The 23,607-nt window shown below is 43.6% G+C and overlaps 2 protein-coding genes and 1 long non-coding RNA gene across 10 annotated transcripts in view; 1 reads left to right on the top strand and 2 right to left on the bottom strand.

Annotated features, from left to right (window-relative positions):
* On the bottom strand, positions 1–15,226 carry ccdc187 (coiled-coil domain containing 187). 3 transcript variants are annotated; one of them, XM_061773555.1, is made up of 13 exons: positions 14,907–15,226; positions 14,646–14,707; positions 10,364–10,426; positions 9,785–9,923; positions 9,543–9,633; positions 5,161–5,236; positions 2,882–4,096; positions 2,359–2,480; positions 1,963–2,034; positions 1,748–1,882; positions 897–991; positions 721–815; positions 1–633 (listed from the first exon to the last, which is right to left on the bottom strand). In XM_061773555.1, exons 2-13 carry the CDS (start codon positions 14,692–14,694, stop codon positions 515–517), a joined length of 2,271 nt encoding a protein of 756 aa, XP_061629539.1. In that variant the 5' UTR covers positions 14,695–14,707; positions 14,907–15,226; the 3' UTR covers positions 1–514. The 3 variants fall into 3 exon arrangements, with proteins under 3 accessions (XP_061629539.1, XP_061629555.1, XP_061629545.1); XM_061773571.1 differs by lacking the exon at positions 2,882–4,096 and having other exon boundaries at positions 14,907–15,222; XM_061773561.1 differs by lacking the exons at positions 14,646–14,707; positions 14,907–15,226 and adding an exon at positions 12,286–14,603.
* On the top strand, positions 7,420–20,919 carry LOC133478063 (uncharacterized). The gene is made up of 3 exons (XR_009788556.1): positions 7,420–7,621; positions 17,400–17,680; positions 20,792–20,919. It is a non-coding gene; the product is annotated as an uncharacterized LOC133478063 (long non-coding RNA).
* camta1a (calmodulin binding transcription activator 1a) overlaps positions 20,661–23,607 on the bottom strand; it is a 358,960-nt gene continuing 356,013 nt past the window's right edge. For all 6 annotated transcript variants that reach the window (XM_061773510.1, XM_061773500.1, XM_061773518.1 and 3 more), the window contains one exon: positions 20,661–22,761. In XM_061773510.1, coding sequence (XP_061629494.1) covers positions 22,729–22,761 — 33 coding nt within the window. In that variant the 3' untranslated portion in view covers positions 20,661–22,728. The remainder of the gene's footprint in view (positions 22,762–23,607) is intronic.

The following is a 23,607-nucleotide window of genomic DNA, read 5'->3' as shown; positions in this document are numbered from 1 at the left end:
AAAGGTTTTACTTCCTTTAATGAAGATAAAAAATAGAGTACAGATAAAACTAGGACACAAAAAGCAGATAAAAAAAAAAAAATCCAGTTGGACATGAACGTGCTGGTTGTATTCAAAGAAATGTTGGTCCTACCGTGCTGCCTCATAAAATAACAAGGGACAAATATTACAAACATAACATTACAGTCCAATGCTAAGCATGCAGTTCCATTTTTTTTTTTTTTACGCAAAAATTTGTTGCGTAGCTTTCAGCTAACAACAAATCCTCCCAAACTTTGGATGTACATGCTTTTTACTGGACAACGATGAGACATTGTTTAAATAAACACTTAAAGACGACTAGATTGCATGGCAGGAGTCCCTTTAACAATTCAATTTCATTGTTTACAGGAAGAATACAAAATGGATTGGCTCTCAACCTTTTCTGGTCTAAAGTGCTGGTGGGGTTACTAAGCTAATGTTTGCAAAACTAACGGCAGTAGGTTGGGTGTCATTTTTAGTGTTAAAAAAAACCTTATTGTTGCTTACAATTTTCCTTCTTTTCTTTGGGATTTGTACGGCGAGCTTTGTCTTTTTGACGCTTGGTGGGTGGGATGAAGGTGGGCTCCTCAGGAAGTGACTGACAGGCGGTGCCTGCGTTGGAGGAAAAGGATGTGAGCGTCCAGCTATTATTTACAATAACAAAAACTGCAAAACTGTCATCTGGCCGCTTCACGCTACCGGTTTGTCCCATTCGGAGGATGTCTGCCCCTTGCCTCTTGGCCTGGAAGGTTGGGTCCAGCTCCTCCGCAACATTCTGGAGCTGCTGGGATTGGCTGGAAACAACACTTGCCAGGTCAGCGTGACATCAGGTCAAAATAGAGGCAAGACGTGTTTGCGCTCAGACAGGTAGGTACGTTAGTGTGGAGACAGGGCTGGGAGGCTGATTCTCTGGAGAGCAGTCCTCAGTGGGGGAGGGGAGGCCCTCTGAGTCGAGCCGCTGCCTCTGCACCTGCAAAAAAGGACAGAGAAAATGAACTCACTCATTGCCATGGACATTTATATTCATCAACTGGAATCCAACGGTTTAACGCCACCGACGTATATACGAAGGGTGTCCCAATCCGATCTTTGAGATTGGACATCAGTTCGATGTCAGCAAAAAAAAAAAAAAAAACAAGGATCAGATCGGACTGATCTAAAATCTTCGTTGTCCCACTCTCATGCAAGCAGTCCATTCCAAGCGCCGCTCCAGCACTTCCATCCACCAGCGCCCCCCCGGAAGGCATGCGGAGCCCACGTGATCACAACAATAGCTTGCGAAGATGCTAACATAGTAGTATGGAGTAAGAGTGAACGTTTGCTTGCTTAAAGTCATTTATTGGCACTCCAGTTTGTTTACTGTAAAACTAAAACGTAACAAAAAAACGACACCTTTTGAAATGTTCAAACAGATCAGACTTGCTTGCTTGTGTGCAACACACTGCCCCTCAGAGGTCAAGATATGCACAGCAGTTACTTTTCAGTACCTAACCCATTGGTTAATAATAAATGGGTCACTTTTTCCTCTCACCTACTCTTGCTGATTATTGTTCTCTGTTTGAGTGACATCACTTGATCAAGCCTTTTCTAATATTCCATACTACAAGCTAAAAAAAAAATGGTGTGTGATTATTATTGCTGAAATCGTTACCGGCCAAAACTGAAGGCTGCAATATTGGAAGTGAAAAAGTTGGATCTCCCAACTAACGTGCAAGACATCGCCCACCTGTTTCTCTCGTGTCGTTCTCTGGTCGTGATGGCTCACGATGGCTCGGTGCTCCCGCCACGACGCCGGTCCTTCCAACTCCCGTGATATGCGATTTGACTTGATTTCCTGCTTTTGCATATAGTGAGCAATTTCCTACAGGGGAATTATGGCAACGTTATGGATGCGGCGCACTAGGGAGAGCGAGGCAACCGCGGCACGTGGCAGCGTCGTACCTCATCCTGTGCCACCTGCGCTAGGCGGAAGTCCCCCTCGGGGTAATGACTACGTGGCCTGGGCTGTGAGGTCTGGAAAAAAAAAAAAAAGTCCCTGTAAATTAATTGTAAATATACATGTCTCGTAAATTTCGCACACCGCAGAGAAGAACGTTAGCAAGCCTGGCCTATTTGAATGGTTAAATGGTTTCATTTGGCAAAATCTTTTTACCTTTGGATTATTTGGTGACTGAAAATAAAATGTCGGAAAATGAATAAAAGCCATCATTTTTACCTGATCTCGATCAGCACGGGTCGATCGGCACGTGATCGACCCGGGACATCGCTTGTATTTAGAAACAATTCTTTGAATTTACTTTACGGGCTCTTTATGAAGTCATGTTCCTGGTCCCATACCCTCGTCAAGAACTTGGTCTCCTGCTCCTGTAGCTTGCAGGCCAGCTCCTCATCATGTAGAACTTGCTGCAGGTCCCCCAGATCCAGGCTCGTCTGCCTCTTCTTGGAGGGCAGTGATGCTCCTAAAGATGGGACATTGTCAAGAGATGAAGCAACTGTCACGCATAAAGCGTGAGAATTAGTGATGAATCGCAGAAGCGTGCTAAACGTTGATCGAAGAACGAGCCCAACAATTAATGAGAGGAGGTAAAGTTTCAAATTTCCTCGGGCTGAATCGAGACCAAGGGAGCGGGAAAGAGAAAGTGGAAAACAAGCTGAAGATTAGGTCAGGTTAACGGTAGTTGCAGAAAAGAAAGAGGAAACTCTCATTGTGTTGAGCTGGGAAACCCCAAAGCTCTACCAGAGCCAAAGTCCATGATAACAACTGGAGAAGATGAGGCAGAATTAGTCTCAGAGCTAAAACAGCATTGGAAGCGGTCCTCCTGCGGGTTGCAGTTGGCTGAGGTTCTGCTCGTTACGGTACCTGCTGCCATGTGTCTCCACCTGACCCAGCTGCTGCTGAGGCTTCTCTGAGGGCGCCGCTCTGGTTCCCTCTCCGCCTCCCCCTCGGAACTGAAACGTTCTTCGATGGTCTCGTGCCAATGCCTGCCACCCGTCCTCACGACGGTGTCCTCGCTTGCAGCGCTTCCCGAGTCCAAGTTGTGGTCAGGACGCCCCCACCTTCTGCTGCCTCTGCCACTGATCTGAGAAAGCTCTCCGTCGTGCATCACATTGTCGGGGTGACCGTCTTCAGATCCTCTGTGATCTGGCTCCCTGTTGTCCCGGCGAGGTAATCTCCTTTCCCTAATGTCGCCATGGAAACTGTGCCTGGTGGAGGCAGCTCTCTGGAAGTGTGTCTGATGTGGTTGGGTGTCGCAGTAGGAGACCTCACTCCTGCGAAGCGGCTGGCTGTCTTGCTTTTGAGGACCTATTTTCAGCGGTGCTCCACGACCCCCCAATGTCACAGGGACACCTCGCTCTCTGAGGACGTGGCCGAGCATCTCCCAGACCTGCATGCTCGTGTCCGGCCGTCTGTCGGAGCTCCTGGTGCCTGCTGCGAAGCGGACGTGTTTGTCAGCGTTGTCTCTGGAGCTCCACGTCCCGGATGAGTCTCTGCTGCCGTGTCTCGGGCGGTCGTGAATCCGAACAGATTCACTACGACTACACCGCCCTTCTCGAGCCTCGGCCGATCCGTGCCGATTGCCCCACGTCGTGTTTTGTAGTTGGTGGTTCATTTCCAGTTCCCAGTCCCGTGCCCTCCTCTTCTCTCGATCGCCGTTGTCATCATACAGCCCCCGGCCATCACGCCCCTCTCTGATGCCGCTGGGAGTGGAAAGACTCCTGTAGTCTCTCTCGCGAGGCAAGCGTAAAGATAACCTGCGATGGAGAGGCGCTGTGTTGTTTCTTATATTTCGTCTCTGTTCAAAGAAATCAGAGTGTGCACGCAGTGACTCTTCTAATTCCCTCCTGAGTTGCCCACGGGAATGCGTGTGCCCTTCACTTGACCATGAAGTTGCAGTTTGGTGAGCTGCTACCCTGCCAGGGCAGTAAGGCGGAGGAGGCCTGCTGTAATCTGGAGGGTTCGGCGTGTTAGAATACTGCCCCCTGGCGGTGGTGGGTGAGTACTGCGCCTCGCCTGGACGCTGTCTGCTGAGTGCATGTTGGTTTGGTGATGGCGGTGCAGAACCGCTGGAGCTGCCTTTATTTATGCCAAACATGCAAACACAAAAGCAGGGAGGGTGCGTGAAGCTGTTAGCGGGTAAGGGACAAGGGCAGTTAATGATGAAATCATAAATGTTTTCAGACTTTTACATTGCAGATATACAGCCATGCTGGTTGAATATGAACAGCAACGTGCTGACAGCATGCAACTTCTTGCCGAGGCATGGAGGAAGTGAAAACTAATTGGAGTTTCTTTTAGTAGCAACTTTGTAAAAGTATTCATCCCTTTGAGCATGAATATTCGTATGCACGTCATCATTTCGTTACAACATTCTAAACACTGCACAATCAAATAGCAACCAACCAGGACCAGCAAGGTCTTCTTCTCTCAGAACTTTCATACCAACTTGGAATTAGGAACGTTTCTACCCGACTTTGATTTTTTTATTGACTGTACATTCCGTTTGTGAAGGGCGCTGCTTTCATCCAAGACATTCAAATGTTGCTTGCAGCTTGAAAACTGCAAGATCTCCCTTTAGTATGTGTTTGTTAATGTTACTTTAAAAAAAAAAAAAAAAGAAAAAAGAATAATTGAATGTAAGTGCTTCAAATGTCCTCCATGAACATTCCTCGACCCTCTCCGGAACACAATGACGACACAGTACGACACAAATCTTGATCTGCATCAATCTACTTTTGGCCCACGATGTATTACGATTTTGTATAGTATTGATTGTTGCTATAATTGCAACGTGATACTGTTAATATACGAGACGACTTAAGTCAAGGTAAGTCCCCACCGAAGGCCCAGGTTACAAATGCACAGCCTGCCGCTGGAATCAAAACAAGAAATACATGGACCAAAACAATCTATTTCAATCCTTTTGGGTTGAAGAAACATCTCACCGTCTGACGCACAAATCACAATAGAAAAACAGGTTACGTCAATAGCTCTCTGACAGTGAACATCATTTTCGTTAAGGCAACAACAAAAAAATAAAAAATACCTTGAAAAGAATATACATGTAAAATGAAACAGCAGTACATCTGACTCGCTGTTGTAAAATAAGCAGCTATGTGAGGACAGAATCTAAAGCGTACCTTCACGGTGCTCCTCCTCTGCTCTGGCTCTCCTCATCCTCTGCTCTTCTTCCTCCTGCATCTGTTTAGCCATTTCCTTTGGACAGACAGACACACGAATAGTTGTTTGTATAACAAATCGGAAGGATCTCAGCTGATTATGCTCATGGAAAAAAACTTGAACAGAGAGCATTGGGCTGTGGTACCGTGTGCCCTTTTCAACCAGCAGGTGGCAACATAACATGTACTACGTGACAGCAATGCAAGACAACACGACTGACGGCCATCAACGAACTTTGTAACCACGCTTTTAAGTGTTGAATAAACTTTTGCTGTTATTGTTTTGTGGACTACATCATACTCTTGGTGCTCCTGACCAAAGCAACCAGAGTTGCACAACCCGTTAAGTCTGAATGATTTCTATTATGAATGCATGTTTTTATGCATGTGACGACATTTTCTGCTTCATTGACCTCTGCGCTCCAGCAAAACTCCCAACACAAGCAGGTCAGCATGCCATTTCGCGGGAAGTTGCACCTTGTCACTGGGGAACGCCAGTCCCTCACAGAGACTTAGATAGCGGTCTCTGCCCTTGGTTTAGAGGGCCTCAACAAATTCTCTGCGTGACTTGCTCAATGTGAGCAACATTTGCATAATAAATCACAGCTACAAGCTAACATGGCATATTTTGCTTAGCAGTTCAAATGTGTGTCAGCAGCTTTGCCAACATCAGCAGACAATTAGCAGCTTGCTATGTCAGGTTAAGCGTGGAGTGCCAAAAGGGATTTAGCATCTTATCCCACACAGCCTGATGCCGTCTGCACTTTTAATTAAAGGCTCTACCTACAGGGAGGAATAGATTTCATAAACACCTCAGATCAGATGCCTGTTAAAGAGAGTAGGCCCGCTAATAATAGTTCATTCTTTGAGCCAAACATCCACTTTGGACTTGCTATTCACATTTACAGTTCTCCACAGTTAACCATGAGTTTCAAACGACATTTTACAACAGCCTTTTTAATCAAGCACAGAAACCTAAAGACACACTACACCCCATAACTGCCGATGAATGACTGCGCCACTGCTACTCTGACTTCACATCCCGCAACAAGGGACGCTTATAAACTCGACGGAGGCGGCCTTCTCAAAAAGGAAACAGCAGGCCGAAGGAAAATATTATGTTCCAGCAGCCACGTGACCCAAAATGCACCACTGGACCAGAGTTTTCTCTTCGCTTTGCACGTTTCCCTGAAACAATTCAGTCACTCATTTTGTTTCTTTTTTTAGTGGTTACGCTTTTGGAATTGTTGAGATTTCCATTTGCACCATGTAAAAAGGCAAAAACATGTTTTTAAGGGGTGGGGCTTCTGTGTGCACAGCAGAACAAGCTGATTGATGGTTACCATCTGGTTGCCTCACTGTATGCAGTTGCAATTGTTTTTGTGCTGAGGAAAGCACTACCAAGTTTTTTTTTTTTTTTTAATTATTTACCGTATTTTCACGACCATAAGGCGCACTTAAAAGTCTTAAATGTTCTCCAAAATGGACAGGCACCTTATAATCCGGTGCGCCTTATGTGTGCATCGAGGTCCAAAATCTGTAAATGTTGTTGTGTGACTTTAATGAGCGCGCCGCTTGACTGACTGGGAGCATTTCCTGTCGACACGCTGCTTATATAGACAGACGTGACTGAGGACAGCATGCGGACGTAAAGGGGGAAGGGTGCGCGTGACAGGATGCTAAAGACACGCCCCCAGTAGGTATATAGTTCCGGCATGTGCATCGGTTTGACTAAGGACCCCCGAAAATGGCACCTACAAAGAGACACGCTTATGAAGCAAAGTTTAAACTGCAAGCTACCAGTTACGCGGAGGAACATGGGCATCGAGCAGCCGCGAGAGAATTCAAGATCAACGGAATCCATGCTTTTGACAAGTGGAGGAAGCAGTAAAACGAGCTTCGCCAAGTCAAGAAGACGAAGCTGAGTTTCCGCGGAAACAAGGCGAGGTGGCCCGAGTTGGAAAACCATGTCGAGCAATAGATTAATGAGCAAAGAACAGCCGGGAGAAGCGTCTCTACAGTCACCATTCGACTGAGTGCAATAACTCAGAGCGTGCCCTCATTCCGGGAGGCTTGACGAAGGAACTCCAACCGCTGGACATCGGTGTAAACGGGGCTTTCTAATTGAAGTTGCGAGCGGTGTCGGAGCCACGGATGACCGATGGCGAACACAACTTTACTAAGGCGAGGAGGTAGCGCCGGGCGAGTTACGCCACAATTTGTGAATGAGTTGTGGATGCTTGGGCTAACGCTTGCACTGTTGTTCGAGCTTCCGTAAAAGCCGGCATCGTTTCTGAGGAGCTGCACGGCAACGAGACTAACTCCTATAATGACGAGAGGGAACCTTGCCCAGCTGTTCATTTCGGATACAGAAGATGAGGACTTTGATGGACTTGTGGATGAGGACTGATCAAAAAATAACGTGAGTACACTGTTAAATACTTCAATAAAGTACCAGTTTTGCTCCCGCTGCCTTTTTAAACACATTGTTTTAGCGTGCATGCATGCTACCGTATGTTTTAAGTTAGCGTATGTTTTACCATGCCTGGGCCCAATAATACAGTGCGCCTTATTTATGTGTTAAATACAGAAATAGACTGCGCCTTTTAATACGGTACCCGTTTTGAAAAGCTTTTCTGTCAAGACGCCGCCATATCAACAAAAGTTTTTGGGGTACTTCACAGTACTGTATTCATGTGGAGAGGCCATTTTGTGAGCCATCATTTCTCACGGTTTTTCAAAATTGGCGCCATAGTGGATGAATCTCCTTCGGTCCAGATAAGTGATTCTCTTGTTTTTGGTCACTGTCTGTGCATTATCTTTGTCCGTTTGGATTGTGCATGCTCCATGTCTTCCTCTCTGTTTTCCGGTCACTTGTGAGGCAGCACTACAGCGCTACATACAGCCTTAGTTTGACACTTAAATGCTTTGTACTTTGGGCATTAGGCTTTAAAGGAGTTTCCATAGATGGTGTACACAGGGGTCCTTGAACTGTGGAGGATTTTTTTATGCTGCACTTAGCACAGGGCAGTGTGCCATCGACCAACCCTTTCAGCGCTGTTCCGCGGAGGCTTGGCATGAGTTGGGCACCGCGAAAACCACGTGTTGCATGTGTTTCGATTGGGTCAGCACGTGTTGCCGGGACTTGTCTCCATGCCAATGATACACAGACAGCATTTTACTGGGTCATTCATAGTTCACTGCTGTCAAGGGCGCCGCTTTGGTCCAAGACGCAAGGCCGGCCGGAGGAGGTATGGAGTGAGTGAAGTTTTAACACTCACTTTTGTTTTTGGGGGGGAAGTAGTGCACTTATTCTTGACACTTTGCCAGCTGTAGGAGCCTATATTCTATGAAATGGACATGTACAAAGAAAAGTGTTCAATTCAAAGAAGAGCTGACGGAAATTTGCATTCATTCTCCCTTCAACCAGCACAAGATCCATGCGCTTAATATGTCAAGAAACAATAGCAGTGTTGAAGATTTGAAATGGCATTATGAGATGAAGCATATGAATTTAGAGACATTTTCTCAAACTTTTGAGGCAAGCACAAGAAAAATAAATGCACTGAAGCTGTCATATCGAGCTGCAAGCAGGATTCTTGTTACTTATGACATCCATCCACCCATCCATCCATTTTCTGAGCGAGGGTCGCGGGCACGCTGGAGCCAATCCCAGCTATCATCGGGCAGGAGGCGGGGCACACCCTCAACTGGTTGCCAGCCAATCGCAGGGCACATACATACACACAAACAACCATTCGCACTCACATTCACACCTACGGGCAATTTAGAGTTGTCAATTAACCTACCATGCATGTTTTTGGGATGTGGGAGCAAACTGCAGTACCCAGAGAAAAGCCACGCAGGCACAGGGAGAATATGCAAACTCCACACAGGTGAGGCCAGATTTGAACCCAGGTCCTCAGAACTGTGAGGCAGACGTGCTAAACAGTCGCACATCGTGCCGCCAAAAAGGAAATATTGTTTTGAATATTACAGTATTATCACATGTGGTCTGACAGACCTCAATAAATGGACCTTTGACCTTTGTGGCCCTGTAAGATTTGTATTTGAGTAACCCTGATGTAGTTGTTCCCTTGTATTACTTTCGTGCAGGGAGCAAGAAGTTCAGTTTCCACTCAGTGACGATGTGAATGGCTGTGTGTCTCTATATGCGAGGATGTCATGGTATGAATGGCTTGATTTTCCAAACTTCATAAACAGTATCACGAGGATCTGTATGATTCCTTCAGCAACAGCATAGAAGAGTTCTGAAAAACAGTCCATCTTCATATGCATATGGATGAAAACTCAAGTGAGCAGATTTAAAGGTTTGCGCTCACCTCGTCATCTTGCTCCCTCCTCCAGGCCTCTTCAGCCCGCCGCCGGATCTCCTCCTGGATTACACGGGCATACTCAAAGTCCTGTTCTTCCCTGGAGGACAGCGAGAAAAGAATGAGTTAAATATTCGTTGACCTGTCAAGACACTGTGAAACAAACCGCAACCTACTAATAAATAAATGTGTATCACGAGACCGCACGGAATAATGAATACAACCAATGGTTCAAGCAGCGGGTCACCTACAGTTGTCTGGACTCTTGTCTCAGCAGGGCTCTCTGCAGGGCCCGCTGCGCCTCCTCCTCATCCTGAAGCTGCTTGGCTACACGGATGTCATTCTGCACCAGCTGGCTCTTCTGAATGTTGGTGGTGTAGTACTGCTCGACTAGGTGGGCAACACATGAACGGGAGAGATAGTATTCAAACTAAGAGCTGCTTATTCTGTTATTGAGGTTTTATGTGAAGCAGCTTTCTGACTGGAATCAGACATGGCATATATTGGCTTTTTGTGCGAGGAAGGGGCAGTCTCTGAAGTGGCCAGAATTTTGAAACGCTTCCAAACGGAATTATCACTCATTGTCATAGCTTTATCACAATGGACGGTCATAAATCAACATCACCTTATCTACAAAATAAAGCACAAAAAGAAGTACAGAATTGTAACTCCTGTTCACATATCAAGGAGATCTTTGTCGCTTCTCTTTGCACAAAGTTAAGACGAAGGCGCCCAACACAAACAGTGGCGGTTAGATGAGGCGGGCCGACAAAATTGCCTCCACGTCAGCAATATTTAGCTGTCATACGGTAGCTTGATGTACAACTTACTTTCCTGCTCCTGGAGATTGTGTGCCAACACGCCATCTTCCAAAACAGCAAAACTCTGGCATACTGAAACAACGGGACAAAAAAGACTTTCACAGAACGAATGAAGAATATTCTGAGAGCTTTTTGTAAACAAATGTGGTCAGAATGGGAAGGTTGTTTATACCAGAGAAATACAGAGGAGCATCCCTTAACACGAAGGAAAATAAAAGCAACCATCCACCCCTCAGGCATCAATTCACTCACACACGCTGTAACCATGGGATAATTACACATTATACATTCCGTAATAAGTTATCATGGCCCTAGCAGAGGCACTGAAACTTTAGTTCCTGCCAAGCAAAGTTACTAAACCTATTCTTAATGAAAACAGGCATTGAGCATTTGGAAACGCAAGAGGTTAAACTATGATTATGTCTGTTGATATTTCAGTTTTTAGGAGTTCACTGTGCAGCAACCTTTCCCTCTGAAATGCTCTGCCGTTACATATGAACACTAACGTGTTTTCACCAATTCCTCCAACACGCTGTCTGAATTAAAACACCTGCCCACGGCCGTGTCTAATCCCTTCACTGAGCTAGTCCGAGCAGGCCGGCTCAGGTCTGGAGAGACCACAGCTCCGCTTACATCTAAGCACTCAACACACGGGCTGCACTGACACACTCTGAATATGACATTTGTAGTGGCTGTCTTTGTACTTTGGCCAGGTTGCAAACCACCCGGATATATTCTTTGAACCACAAAATAGTTGTATGTTTATTATTCGGAAGGTTTTGGACTAGTGGATTTTTCCATCTAAATGTTTGTCTGCATCCAAATGGCTGAAGATGGTTAGAGCACAGGGGGATGGAAGATGACAGTTTAAAAGTGCAAAATATGAAGGAGTCATGAAGGCTGAATGAAGCACAAATATAAACTAGCACTCATGTTTTTCCAAGGGAGATGTAGCAATACATAGAGCAAAATATGCTGCTTTAAGTCAGCCAAATTGAAGGTTTTCTAAGACCTTTTTAGAGTGCTTTGAACTTGCAAGACCTCTCATGCGCTGATATCACTTGGAACAAATTTGAACCAAGCGATAGAGGCTCAATCTTATCTTGACAATATTTTAGGAGATTTTGCTGAAATATATACAATAGCTATGGAACATGTTTGTAGCGATAACTAACACACGTTAGCACACAAAGCTGTCAAATTCTCTACGGTTTTCGAGGAAAAACATTAGCAACATTGTTCATTGTGCCTTGCATTTTTTTTAAAGACCTTGAAATGTAATTTTGAAAGAGAATTAAAGCCTACATTTTGGAAAATCAATTGTAAGGTCTTTTAAGGATCCACGCTGATACACTCTGTTCGAGGTCGTTTATTTTCTAATTCTGCCTGAAGAGTACAACTACAATTTTTTTTAAAAATGCAAAAAGATCCTTGGCGGTTACACATTAGCTGGCAATGCTCCAATTTGTGTTCCGTCACATTCAATAGCCATTAGTCTCTTTGGCTCAAGAATAAAAAGTCACATTACAAATAAATTCAAATTTTGTATTCAGAGATGTTCACAAACAAACCAACCCGACATTATTTTAGTCTGACCAAAGTAAAAGTAGCAAGTGATTTACAAGCTTCATTGTTGCTCCACTGCAACAATCTGCTCACACAATAAACTCGTTAAGATTTCAACGTTTATAGAGTAGCTTCTACGTTGTTACCATCAGTCCGACTTCAGATGTAAACAGGGAAAAAAGCCTCTCGAGGCTGCTTTGACTTCAAATTAAGCACAGCAATTTTCTTAAATCCTCAAAATGGAAAAAGCTGTCCGGAGACATAAACTCTCAGACACAACAAAAGTCTGTTGACACGACAAATGACCCCTGGAAGTCTACTCACAAAGTTAACCCATTCCGAAGTAGACATGCATTATTACTTACACCTGTTGTAGGCCATAAGAGACTGTCCACTAAATGGATTTCCACGTGGCCTTATGCTTTCAGTCTGCCCGTGAGGAGGGATTAAGTCTTGGATTCAATCCAGTGTGACAAAGCGATAGTTAAAACCCCAAATTGAGTGCAAATCCAGAGATGAGACGGCAGGATGCAGGGAAGTAAGCGGCAATGGGTGGAAGGAAATGGAAGCAAGCCTCTCCAAGAGTATTGCAAGGGTGTGCCAGAATTGCTGGTTAACTTGTTTTTCCAAACTACAGTTAAATTAGCTAGCCAGGGGAGGGACTAGCGTACTCTGTGCTAAACAGGTTTGGAGTGAAATAGCATGAGGAGTTCAGGCCCAATAGTAAAAATCGTACAATTGTTGCAATTCTGGCAAGTGTATTTTCATCATCAAGTTTGTCTTTGTGCAAAGGTTTTTTATCAGACCACTAAGAGGATTGCAAATCAGAGATCTAACAGAGTGTGTGTGCGTGTGAACGTACTACGGACTTTTATATTCTCAACAATGCTTTGGTATCTGTGTTCTGCATTTGCAACATTTGCAACCTGTACAAAAGCGCATTCAAGACAAGCAGTAGCAACCCATCTACATATCTTTCGCTTGGATAGCAAAAACATTTGAGTATCTACCAAACAAAGAAATGGGCCACTGGAGAAAATGACATGGGGTCTATTTTCAGACAAAATACACCCCTTACGACCCAGCGCCTAAACTGGCCTGTTCTGTTCTGCTGCTTTTTGCAGAACACTTCACCGCTCAATGTCCGTCTATCCCGAAATGATCTGGCTTTCTGGCAAGCACCGGGTCAGACAACCTGGCTCTTAAAGCAGAAAAAGGATCAATTGTATCCTGGATCACTAGTAAGTGAGAGGGAAATTAGGGGAAGAGGGGTAGTGGGGGAATTCCAGAGGGAGCTGTGTCGAGCTATATCAGGAGCAGCTAGACAAAACCTAAAACAGGAACTGATAAGGGGGGGAGCACATGAAAACAAAGGCAACACTGGTTTCTTGGCTGGAAAAGTGGGACAGAGGGCACCCACATCTCTTGAAGAAACACCCCCGAGCCAAACAGGGAGTCACATCAGTAGGACTGCATAAATTCATCATGTTAAGTCTGATTTACAGAGCGTCAATGGCTGCCGATAACGCATGAAAGCCTGCACAGCGGGTCCTTTGTGTGAACGGATGAGGGTCGAGCGCTGAATGATCTGGCTCGATACGAAAGACACGCAGACCTATTTCCATCCCTGTCATTAGTGAGGACATGCCAAAGACTGAGTCAACGAGCAGCACGGTGACACAGTTCACTCATGGGTGTGTTGAAGCTACCACGTGGTTGACTTTGTTCCGAGGTACCGATGGGAGTTTAAAGAAGGCTACTCTCAAGTTAAACTCCAGTTATTTAGTTCTAACACGGAGGAAAATACAACCTGAAAAATGTCCGAGAGAATATTCATGTTTCATCAAGGCTCGAAACGAGCGGATTTGCATCGCAATTTTTGCGCTTCATAAAAACACATTGAAAAGCAAAACTGCAAATTACAGATTTGAAACTTTTTCACAGAAATGGTTCCTGAAAGCCTCGCTGGGTTAATCTCGGTTTTAAAACCTGTGGGATGAACCTGCAAAAAAAATACAAAATAAATACCAAAAGCTCTTCAAAATGCGAAAGCTGCTCCTCAAATGAAATCATTGTCAAAACTGCTCCTCAAAGAAAAAAAAAAAGTTATTTTGAGCCTCGTTTCAAAGCTTCCCGCAAACCACATCAATAAATGAAGGCAACTGGACTCTTCGTTATTATTGAAGACCTTTCACCGTTTAATCCAATAGTCTTCAATTCAACATTTTAGATGTGGAGTCTCCATATTTGTGTCTCTGGTGGATGGTCAATTCGGGGTTGTTGTTGTCGCCAGGTGTGCCTGGTGAAGGACCATTTTGCCTGGTGGAAGGCAACACAAGAGTAGATCGCGCAGAACATTGTCTCAGACAGGCTGCCCGTCCATAAGATGCAAAAGCCATCATTTATCCACACACCGATTCACTTCAATCAATGGTGGTAGCAGCTTTTGCGATAAGCCACTTATTACTACTGTACATACAATCTGCACGATCATTCTTTGTGCTGTCAAATCTACTTTTGAGTTTATGGCCAAAAGTATCCAGAAATGATGAGAGTTGAAACTTTTAACGAAGACTTGTGCCACTCATCTTGTTGTGCCAAGAAAGCATTGATGCCACACGAAGACAAACACAAACAAAGTTAAATGCCAAAGCTCACTCACGCTTGTTCCATTGTGCACACATACATGACAATAGAAGCTCAAGCTGTGTGTGTGTGTTTTCACCTTCCTGGACACGGGGGAGGTTGGACTGGTCAATCTGGAGCTCTGCCATCACTGTGCCATCACTGCAGGAAGTTGACCCACAACAACACAACATTTAATGGGCGTTAGCATCATGCTGAATGCCACAGAAGCTACACGACGGGTTTTCATGAAAATGCCTGTGACTCATCCTAAATGACAAACTCCCAGCAGCGTCTCAATGACAGCTCGCTAGAATTCTTCCAAAGAAAAGCACACTTCAGTTGACAATTTTCAACTTACCCTTTTTATCGACCGGCTGCCCTCGCGGTGTTTTCAACAAGTGGAAAACATGACAACTTGGCTGCTGCTTCTTCTTCTTCTTCTTCTTCTTCTTCTTCTTCTTCTTCTTCTGGTGCCTTTCAACTAAATCACACAAGGGCTTACCGACTAAACGAACCGAACACGTAGACTCGGGGGTTAGAATTCGAAGAGACACGCACGACTGTTGCTGGTCAAATGAAACAAACGCCCAATGGACATTGAAAGTTGAAGCCAGCCGAGGAGAGGAGAGGGTAACCGAGGCGGACTCCCTTCGCGCTGACTGGGCTGTGTGGGCGGACATCACATGATGCATTCGCCTGCTCCCGGAAACCTAACAACTACCGCGCCTACAGAAGTACATTCGCAACTTTCACGAACAAGACGTTTCGTATTATGGCTATCATTCCTAACATCCACTCTTTGCAAAAAGGACAAACTCCAGGCTACGGTTTTCTGGTATAATCTTAGTATAGTTTATAATGTCCTGATCGTCAGTGAAGGCATCAGTCATTATACAGAATATTTTTACAATGCAGTGCAAAGATAGTTTATTGCTCCACTCAGTCATTTTGTATGCAGATAAAAGCACAGGCCCGGTCTCCTTTTTTAAATATAAAATACAGCTTTTTTAAAAATTATAAATTTAGCAGTACGTTTTAAGGGTAATTCCACCGTGGCATTCACTCTGCACCAATTTGTATGAAAATGTACTTTTCCTGGCTGACTTTTATGCTTAAAACAACATTTCTATGGTGCTTTTTAGACCTCAGTGGAGTTTGCAGCCTCTTGTTCTAGCTAGGAATACAGTAAGTGTAGACCAGTAGTTGCAACTTTCTCTTCTAACGCGATGCGCAATGTTTCTATACGTAACGTCGCCCCCCACTGGTTACACTTGTCATTTGCATGCGACCAAAACTACAGTACAAAGCACAACGTACGGTAGGTACAGTATTGGAAACAAGTCACACACGAGCCTGTTTGGTCACATAGCTGAAATAATAGTGTCAAGTAATTAGAAAATTATGACTGTGTGTGTGTGTGTGTGCGCGCGCGCGTGTCCAGACCATTTCTGATACAGTATAGCCTACACTTTCAAACAAAGCAGGAATAGAAGTTTTGCAAGTAATGTGAGAACCACTGAGTGTATCATTGCAATTGAGACAGACTACTCAGTGAAAGTAATCATGTGTCTGTCAGAGGCAGCCGCTGTGCGGTGGAGAAAAGGCGATGCCCATTCTCAGGGCCCATGGCTGACAGGGGTCCTCCAAAATAACACTTTCAATTTAGTGGGGACCAAAGGGATATTCATTTCAAATCCCTGGATATCTATTTGGCCACAATCAGACTGCTCCTCAGCAAAATCGGTGAAGAAGCGTGCCCAGATCGCACATGAACACCTTCAGCGAGCTGCCTCCTGGAAAAATAGCCCACAAAAGCGGTTGAGCCCGACAGTGCTCAACTGTCGGTTCAGCAGCTGCTAGAAAACACAACTGACGAACAAAATTTGATGACTTATGTAATAAAGTCAGACATGTTACCAATGACTTATATCATAGAGAAGTAATGACAACTAAACATGTATTAACAATAATGCTTTTGTATTAATGCAGTACGGTATCGACATCTGAGTACCAATCTGTATCCAACACTAAATGTTTTGGAATTGCTGAAACACATTCTTGAAAATGATTAAGCATGTGTTATGTTTGACACAATAAAGTTACTAAGATTGGAAAGATGGTTCAAAAAAAAAAAGACATCTGCGTACAAGTCTATGGAACGAAACATATGTGCCTTAGCTGGCCAGACCAAGGAGCAGTGTTTCTTTTGTAATGTCAAGTGCAGGCAGACAACATTTATTCTAGAAAGTGGGAAAAGGCTTTGAGCGGGGCCCTGACTAATACAGAATATAAATCTTAATAGCTTTTCATGATACACTGCAGCTCTTAATGGCCCGAATGGCCTTTCAACCATAAAATTCAATGTCACTGTTGCTTCAAAGTTCTCATTATGATGCCTCACCTTTCTGATGAATACACAAGTAACATATAAAGGTGCAGAATGAGACTTTACACCTTCCTGCTCGCAGCTTGCAAACTAATCGGAAAGCTTTTGTGACTCTTTGCATTTACTGGCCTCGCTAATAAAGTAGAGTTTACTGACAAAAGTAAATAGAGCTTCTCACCAGAGCAGGGCCACTAAGTAATATGTGGCCTTTGTATATTGTTTTCAATTGGCTGCAAATGTCACACAGCGTATAGACGCCAAGGTCTATTTTGGCATTTTCATCTGGCGTCTATGGAAATAATGTTGAGGTTTACAAGGACTTTGCATGCACATCCAAGAAATGACACCTCACACCTGCGACGGCCCCATTTGCACGTTGTCGATAAAACCAGGAGCTCGTAAAACATGCGTGGGCCGCGGCGTGACTTCTATGAGGCCAATAATTCCGTGATTTATGTGAGGTAGAAGCTGAGCAGGACGTTGATGATGGAGCACGTGGCCCGTGAGACGCTTGGCTGAGTCGATCCGAGGTGGGGTTTGGATACTTCGACAGTTGGATGTCTATCATCCAGCTGGGATCAACAGAGCGCACAGCAGTCGTGACAAGTCCAGTCTGGAGCACGTCAAGAACATCCTCAGTGATGCACGGTCTTCTGTACTGCGCCGTGCTTCTTGTGGCCTCTGGACCATTCCTAGCCCAGCCCAGCCCATGACACATTCTGCTGAGATGCCCTATCCCGTATTTGGTGAGTGGAAAGCATCACCCGAATGTATTCCCAATTATCCACTACTCGGATGTTTTGATCAGTTGAATTTTGATTGAAGGTCTGAGCGTGACGGTGTGCTTGTGTTCGGTATTAATGAAGGACATGAGAGGAGTCACACCTCTCGATGACTTTTCTGTTCCAGAGCATGTTTGAGGAGAATTGTAGAGTTACACAAATTGGGAAATAAACTAGTAATTATTTTCCATGTGAGGAAGACAGAATGGGTCTTCTACACATTGGCAAAGCGCTAACCACACTCAATAAACAATCGTTTGAACTGATGCTCTTGGACAGTGACTGACTGGCGACTAATCCAGCCCCAAGTCAGACGCGTTCACCCGCAACCATGAACAGAATACGCCGTAGAAAAAGAATGCATATATGATCTTGGAATCTAAAGATGAAAAATGGCTCCATAACACTTTCCCAACGATGTGTAAATCCAGTTCTTCTTAAATGTTCGATGAGTTCCTTGGACTTTTCAAACAAATCCTTTTTATGTTTGTAAATATAACGTAGCAACTTCAGTCAGCCGTGATCATTCATTGACCAAGAGTCCATGCGGCTTGACAAAAAACATTTGATATCCGCAGTACCGGTTATTAAAACATTTTGGTGGATGTATGTATATACAGGCCAGAAATGTACTTACTCTTTGACTGCCCATGACTCATACTTTCTGTTTCGATCGTTTTTTTTGGTTAGTTTTTTTTTTTTTTTTTTTTAATGCCATTCATTGCATTATCTTACATTTAAAGTTTCAATTATTATTATTATTTTTTAAACATAACTCTTTGGGCAACGTCGACGAACACCTAAATCAAAACAAAATATGTGTAACGGCCAGCCAAAGACTGTGAATCTTTTGGGAGACCCTGTGTTCGAACCTGCGCGCGCAGTGTTAACCCTGCATGGAAAAAATCCAAAAGGAATTCCAAACTTTGCACTTATTTTGCACTTTCACTGCCTGCTAAAGCCTTTCAGTCCGGAAACAGGGGAAGAAGATAAGAGGCAATGCAGACCGTTTCCACAAGTACTGCGTCCAAAACTGTATCATTGATCGTACATTACTGTAATATCACCGCACAGTAGGAACAAAGTTCTTTAATTCATGAAAAACCTCACTTTATGTTGTGAAAAGCTTTATTTATGTTTCTATTGTGTGTCTGATGCAAAAGGCAATACATCATAAAATGTGTGTGGTGAAGTTATTGCCTAAATGTACTAACAACTGTGGTGGCTTTGATCTCAAGCACAAAGATTAGCAAAGGTTTAACACAATGTTCCACCATTTTTTTAAATTTTATTTTTGTATTATTTTACAGCAGAAAGAATATAAAGCATTCAGAAAACATCTTCCATATTTAAGGGCATTTCAAAATGTTTTGCATGGCTTCAGCAGCTGAAATCATTATTATTCTTTTTTTTTTTTTTAAACATATCCATCGAGTCAGTGACGCTTGTACATGCACAGTTACAAAAAATAAAAGTTACAAACAAGAGAAGGGAAGGAGGGGAAAAAAAGCAAGAAGAAAACAAAAGGGGAGCTGGAACATTTGAGAGGAGGAGAAAAGTCACATAACAGGGGAAGACAGAGAAAGAGCGCTATAGAGGAGAGGAAAGTCGATCTAACACTAGTTCACCACATGCAAAGTGTTGAGGACCCAAAGCTTTCTATCAAAGTAGGGCCTTTTTTTTTCTCTTCTCGTTTGGAAATTGATGAAAACGTGCAGTTGGGTATAGGGTGCCATAGCATTTCTCTCTACTGAATGCTTGTCTTGCAATACTGACATTTGCATAAGAGTCCGTTGACTATGTGTGCCCGGTGGTTTTCAACGTGGGTCTCTTTATTGCTCTTGTTGACGAGTGGAACATGTAGTGAGACTACTTGTTGTCCTGATGTGTCTCTACTGTACCTCTCTCGGGCGGTGGGAAAAAGAAGAGGAGGAAAGGCCGATCCTCAAACGTCGTTCAGTCAAAACAGACTCATTTCAAGCGCAGAGCTTCTCTCATGCTAATCTGTTGGGCACAATGATTTGGCAAGCCTCTAATGCAAATAACATTCATCATAGTTTATTCCGAGTCATCCTCCTCCCCATTTTGGCACCCTGAGTAAAACACAGAAGGGAGACGAAACCGCAGAGCAACAACGCTGATCTTTGACATGTATGTCTTCCATATTGATTCACAATGGTCTCACTCAAATTTGGAGCCCACAGACTCGATTGAAAGGAATGAAAAATGGAAATTCAAAGGAAAAAAAAAAAAAAAAAAAAAAAAAGGCTCATTTCAAGCTGGCTGAAAAAGAGCCCTCGTGCTTTGCCATGAAAACATGAGTAGCTACCGTTGGTTTCACACTGTGCCCCTCTCGCCTTGCTGCGGCACGTCAAAGCAGCGCTCATTGCATTGCGGAACCCGTTCGTCATGAGAGTTCGTCCGACTACTGATTCTAGGAAAGAAAGCATGCGTCAGGTGCACTTCTATCACCCAAGTTAACTACTATTGTACCCATGCAAGCATTGTAACCCCCCCCCCCCCCCCCCCCCCCCCCCCTCCTTTTAGCGACTGTGCATTGGCTATGCCTTCCACCCCCAGTAGTGGCATTTCTCAATGTGATTTGAGGAAGCTGTGCCAGGCAGGACGAAAGAAAGACAAAACGAAAAGCAGCGCGTCGCATGTCGACAAGCTCGAGGGCCGCACGGACGCCGGTGCGCCGAGGGCACGTCGCATCGCTATGGCCGTTGGTTACGGTGCTCATCAGCTCGTGACTCCAGTGGACAAAAAACAAGCCTTTTGAATATGCACGTGACCTTTGGTGACAAGGCACTTTCAACATAAACACTGACAAAACAATACATTAGGGGGGGAATTGAACACAGAAACATCTATTTCACCAAATGATCGTTGAACAAACATTGATATGCAAAATACACCTATTGACTTTAGTTTTGCACAAATGGGAGGCTCAATTTTTAATATTCAATTTTGGATGAAATAAAAGTAGCACCTTTGGCTGCTTGACAAAGAAATGCAGCCATGCACACTATGCTACATGTGTTTCAATTTGAAAGATGAACCTTTTCCCCACAGAATACAGCATAAGATCACTTTGGACCTGGCAGCCTTGATCAAGAATGAGGAGGATTTCATCATTTCATACTGAGAAACATTGCACGACACATTTCAAGATCTTCTTGATGGAGACAAAAGAACCTGCCCGGTCAAGGCTGCCATTTACAATCTTGAAAAAATCCGCACGATAACTCATCACATTCTTTTTGTAAAGACAACCAAGATAAAACTCTGATAATGACTGTTGGTGGTGATATAATGCTTTCTTCTTAAATATGATTCCCTCTTAAAAATGTGCACTATCGTTGTTATCATCAGTCAGCTGAAATCTATATTTCCTTGCATGTTTGTCAGCCTCCTAAGCTATATCGCATTCACGTTCCTCGGCACCACTGGCAAAGGATTCTGGGTAGCTCGACGTGAATACGTGGGGGAAAAAAGGGGAAAGCAACTTGTTCTAGGGTGATTTTTACAGACTTCTAACTCTACGGACAGATCTTTAGTTGTACATTTTCATATGGCGATAATAACATGCTTTAGCAAAACGTTCTTTTTGTTGTTGTTGTTGTTGTTTTTTGGAACAATCAAAATAAAATACTCTAATAGTGAAACAGTTTTCATTTTACAGCGCATGGCCACTACTGCTTTGTTGTGTCCCCATCTCCCACCCTTGACTCTTCTTACTTTACATGCACATAACTCCTTTTTATCCCAGTTATGTACACTATTTACAAACAATACATCTGTACTTCTTAGGCATTCAAAGAAAACTATACAAATATTAGTTTTAGTCTTGTATCTCTTTTTGGCCCATTTTTGAAATGAATAAAATAATATATTTCTAAAATACAAACCCCTTTGGGTAAATGTGTCATTTTTTAAAATTCCTAACTACTTCGAGCCTTCTTTATATACAGAAATGTCCGCTTATTTCTCAAAAATATGGATTTGTCAAACCCCTTTTTTGGGACAATCTTAGGGACCCCTCAAAGAATCTCTAAGATGTCAAGGCAATGTATGTGATCTTCCCCTCAAAAGCCCTCACAGGCTCTGAAGTTCATTGAAAAAAAAAAACAAGCGTAATCTGAACATGACCCCAACTGTTACAACAACAATAAAACATTACAAATAAATAAAACAAAAAAACAGGCAAAAGTGAGTAACGAAGACAATGAAGGCTTAGCCTGCCGCGAAAAGACACACGAGCAAAGACTTTTTTTGGGCTTTTTTTTTTTTTATCCATAAGTCATGCATTTTTTTTTTTTTTTTTCTTGGATTGAATTCTACAACATAGAACCTGGAGATACAGATCACTGATACATTAGGCATGGAGGGAAAAACAGAATGGAACAAATCCAAGTCATAAGGTAACAACAGACAACCATTTGCTCCCCCAACTACATTCAGTCGTAGCTCGAGCTGTGTGGGCCAACATGGATGCAGTGAGCTGTTGACCTGACTTGATGACGTATGTATTATCCATATGGCTGAGTGGGTTACTGATGTTTTTGGTGACCAAAAAAAAAAACAACAAAAAAACAAATCCACCACCGCAGGAACTGATCGGTCATTTCAAAAAAAATTCTGAAATGCAATGAAGAGTCTTCCAGCATGGTCTTCCAATGCTGTGAGATATTCAGCAGCAGCCTTGACTTTTATTGACCTCTTCAGGCTTATCTGTGGTTCTCTTCCTTCATTGTCCAAAATCAAGTCCAGAAAAAGTGAAGAAAAAAAAAAAAAATGCCGTGTCTGCAACACGCTCCCCGCACAAGTTAATAACCCCAAAGTTGCAAGTCTCCAACCCAAAATGTGTGCGTGGGGACAAATTGTGTTGCACCGATGCTATTTTTCATCCACTTCTCCTGTCAAATGTCTTGAAGAAAAAAAAAAAATAAAAAAAAAAGAGGCGTTAGAGGAGTGACGTCACATTGCGAGGGGGGGTCTTCTGAGTGGGCTCATGTTCCCTGGCCCTTTTCAATTCTTTCACCCTGCAACACACACAGAAACAGAGAGACAGGCCCATGAACATGAAACATCCTTGACTTGAAGTCACAATGTCAAAGCCGACGCCACCAGGAACACGGAAGTTCTGTGAAAGGAAGTGCTGGTCAATATAATACACTCAACACATCGACGCATTTGGGATGAAATGCAAAATGGCATTCTTGCTAAATAGCTTGGACTTAGATTCAACTGTTTGAATGTTGAATGTGTGCTACATACCAAATTAGATTTCTTTTAAAATCTGCTGTATTATCATTGTCAATATATTTGTTTCTGTTTGTATCGATTCAGCATTACAGCGGTGCCTTGAGAAACAAATTTAATTCAACACACACTCACTCACTCACTCACTCACTCATTCATTCACCAACTCAGAACACATCATCTTTCCCTATTGAAATGAATGAAAATGCCATTCATCTCGTTTTTCAATAAGGAAATTAACACTCTATAATGCTGTACTGTATAACAATATATAGTAATGACATAATCAAATAGAATCCCCCTGGTGTGTCCCTTGGCCACCTGGGAGCAGTACAATACAGAAACGATCACAACTAAGCTCAGTAAACTGAAAGGAGATGACTCATTGTTTTTGCAGAGGATAAAGAATATATTACTGTGAGTATGGTCAGATTGTCTTCCCACGTGTGTTGCTTGACTGTTTGCTTTCAAATATCTGTGGGTTAAGGGGTTGTAAGCAGGCCTTGGCATTAACGTCCACCATCAGTGGCGGGTAACGCCGCCACTCCCGCGAACCACCAATGACGGCTTGGTATCTCGAAAAAGTCATGGATTGGCTCGCTCTTATCTCAAGGCACTCCTGTACT

Source organism: Phyllopteryx taeniolatus, chromosome 1 (genome assembly GCF_024500385.1).
Source record: "Phyllopteryx taeniolatus isolate TA_2022b chromosome 1, UOR_Ptae_1.2, whole genome shotgun sequence".
NCBI lineage: Eukaryota > Metazoa > Chordata > Actinopteri > Syngnathiformes > Syngnathidae > Phyllopteryx > Phyllopteryx taeniolatus.
The sequence above is the reverse complement of the archived record's forward strand: the minus strand, read 5'-3'. Positions and strand labels throughout refer to the sequence as shown.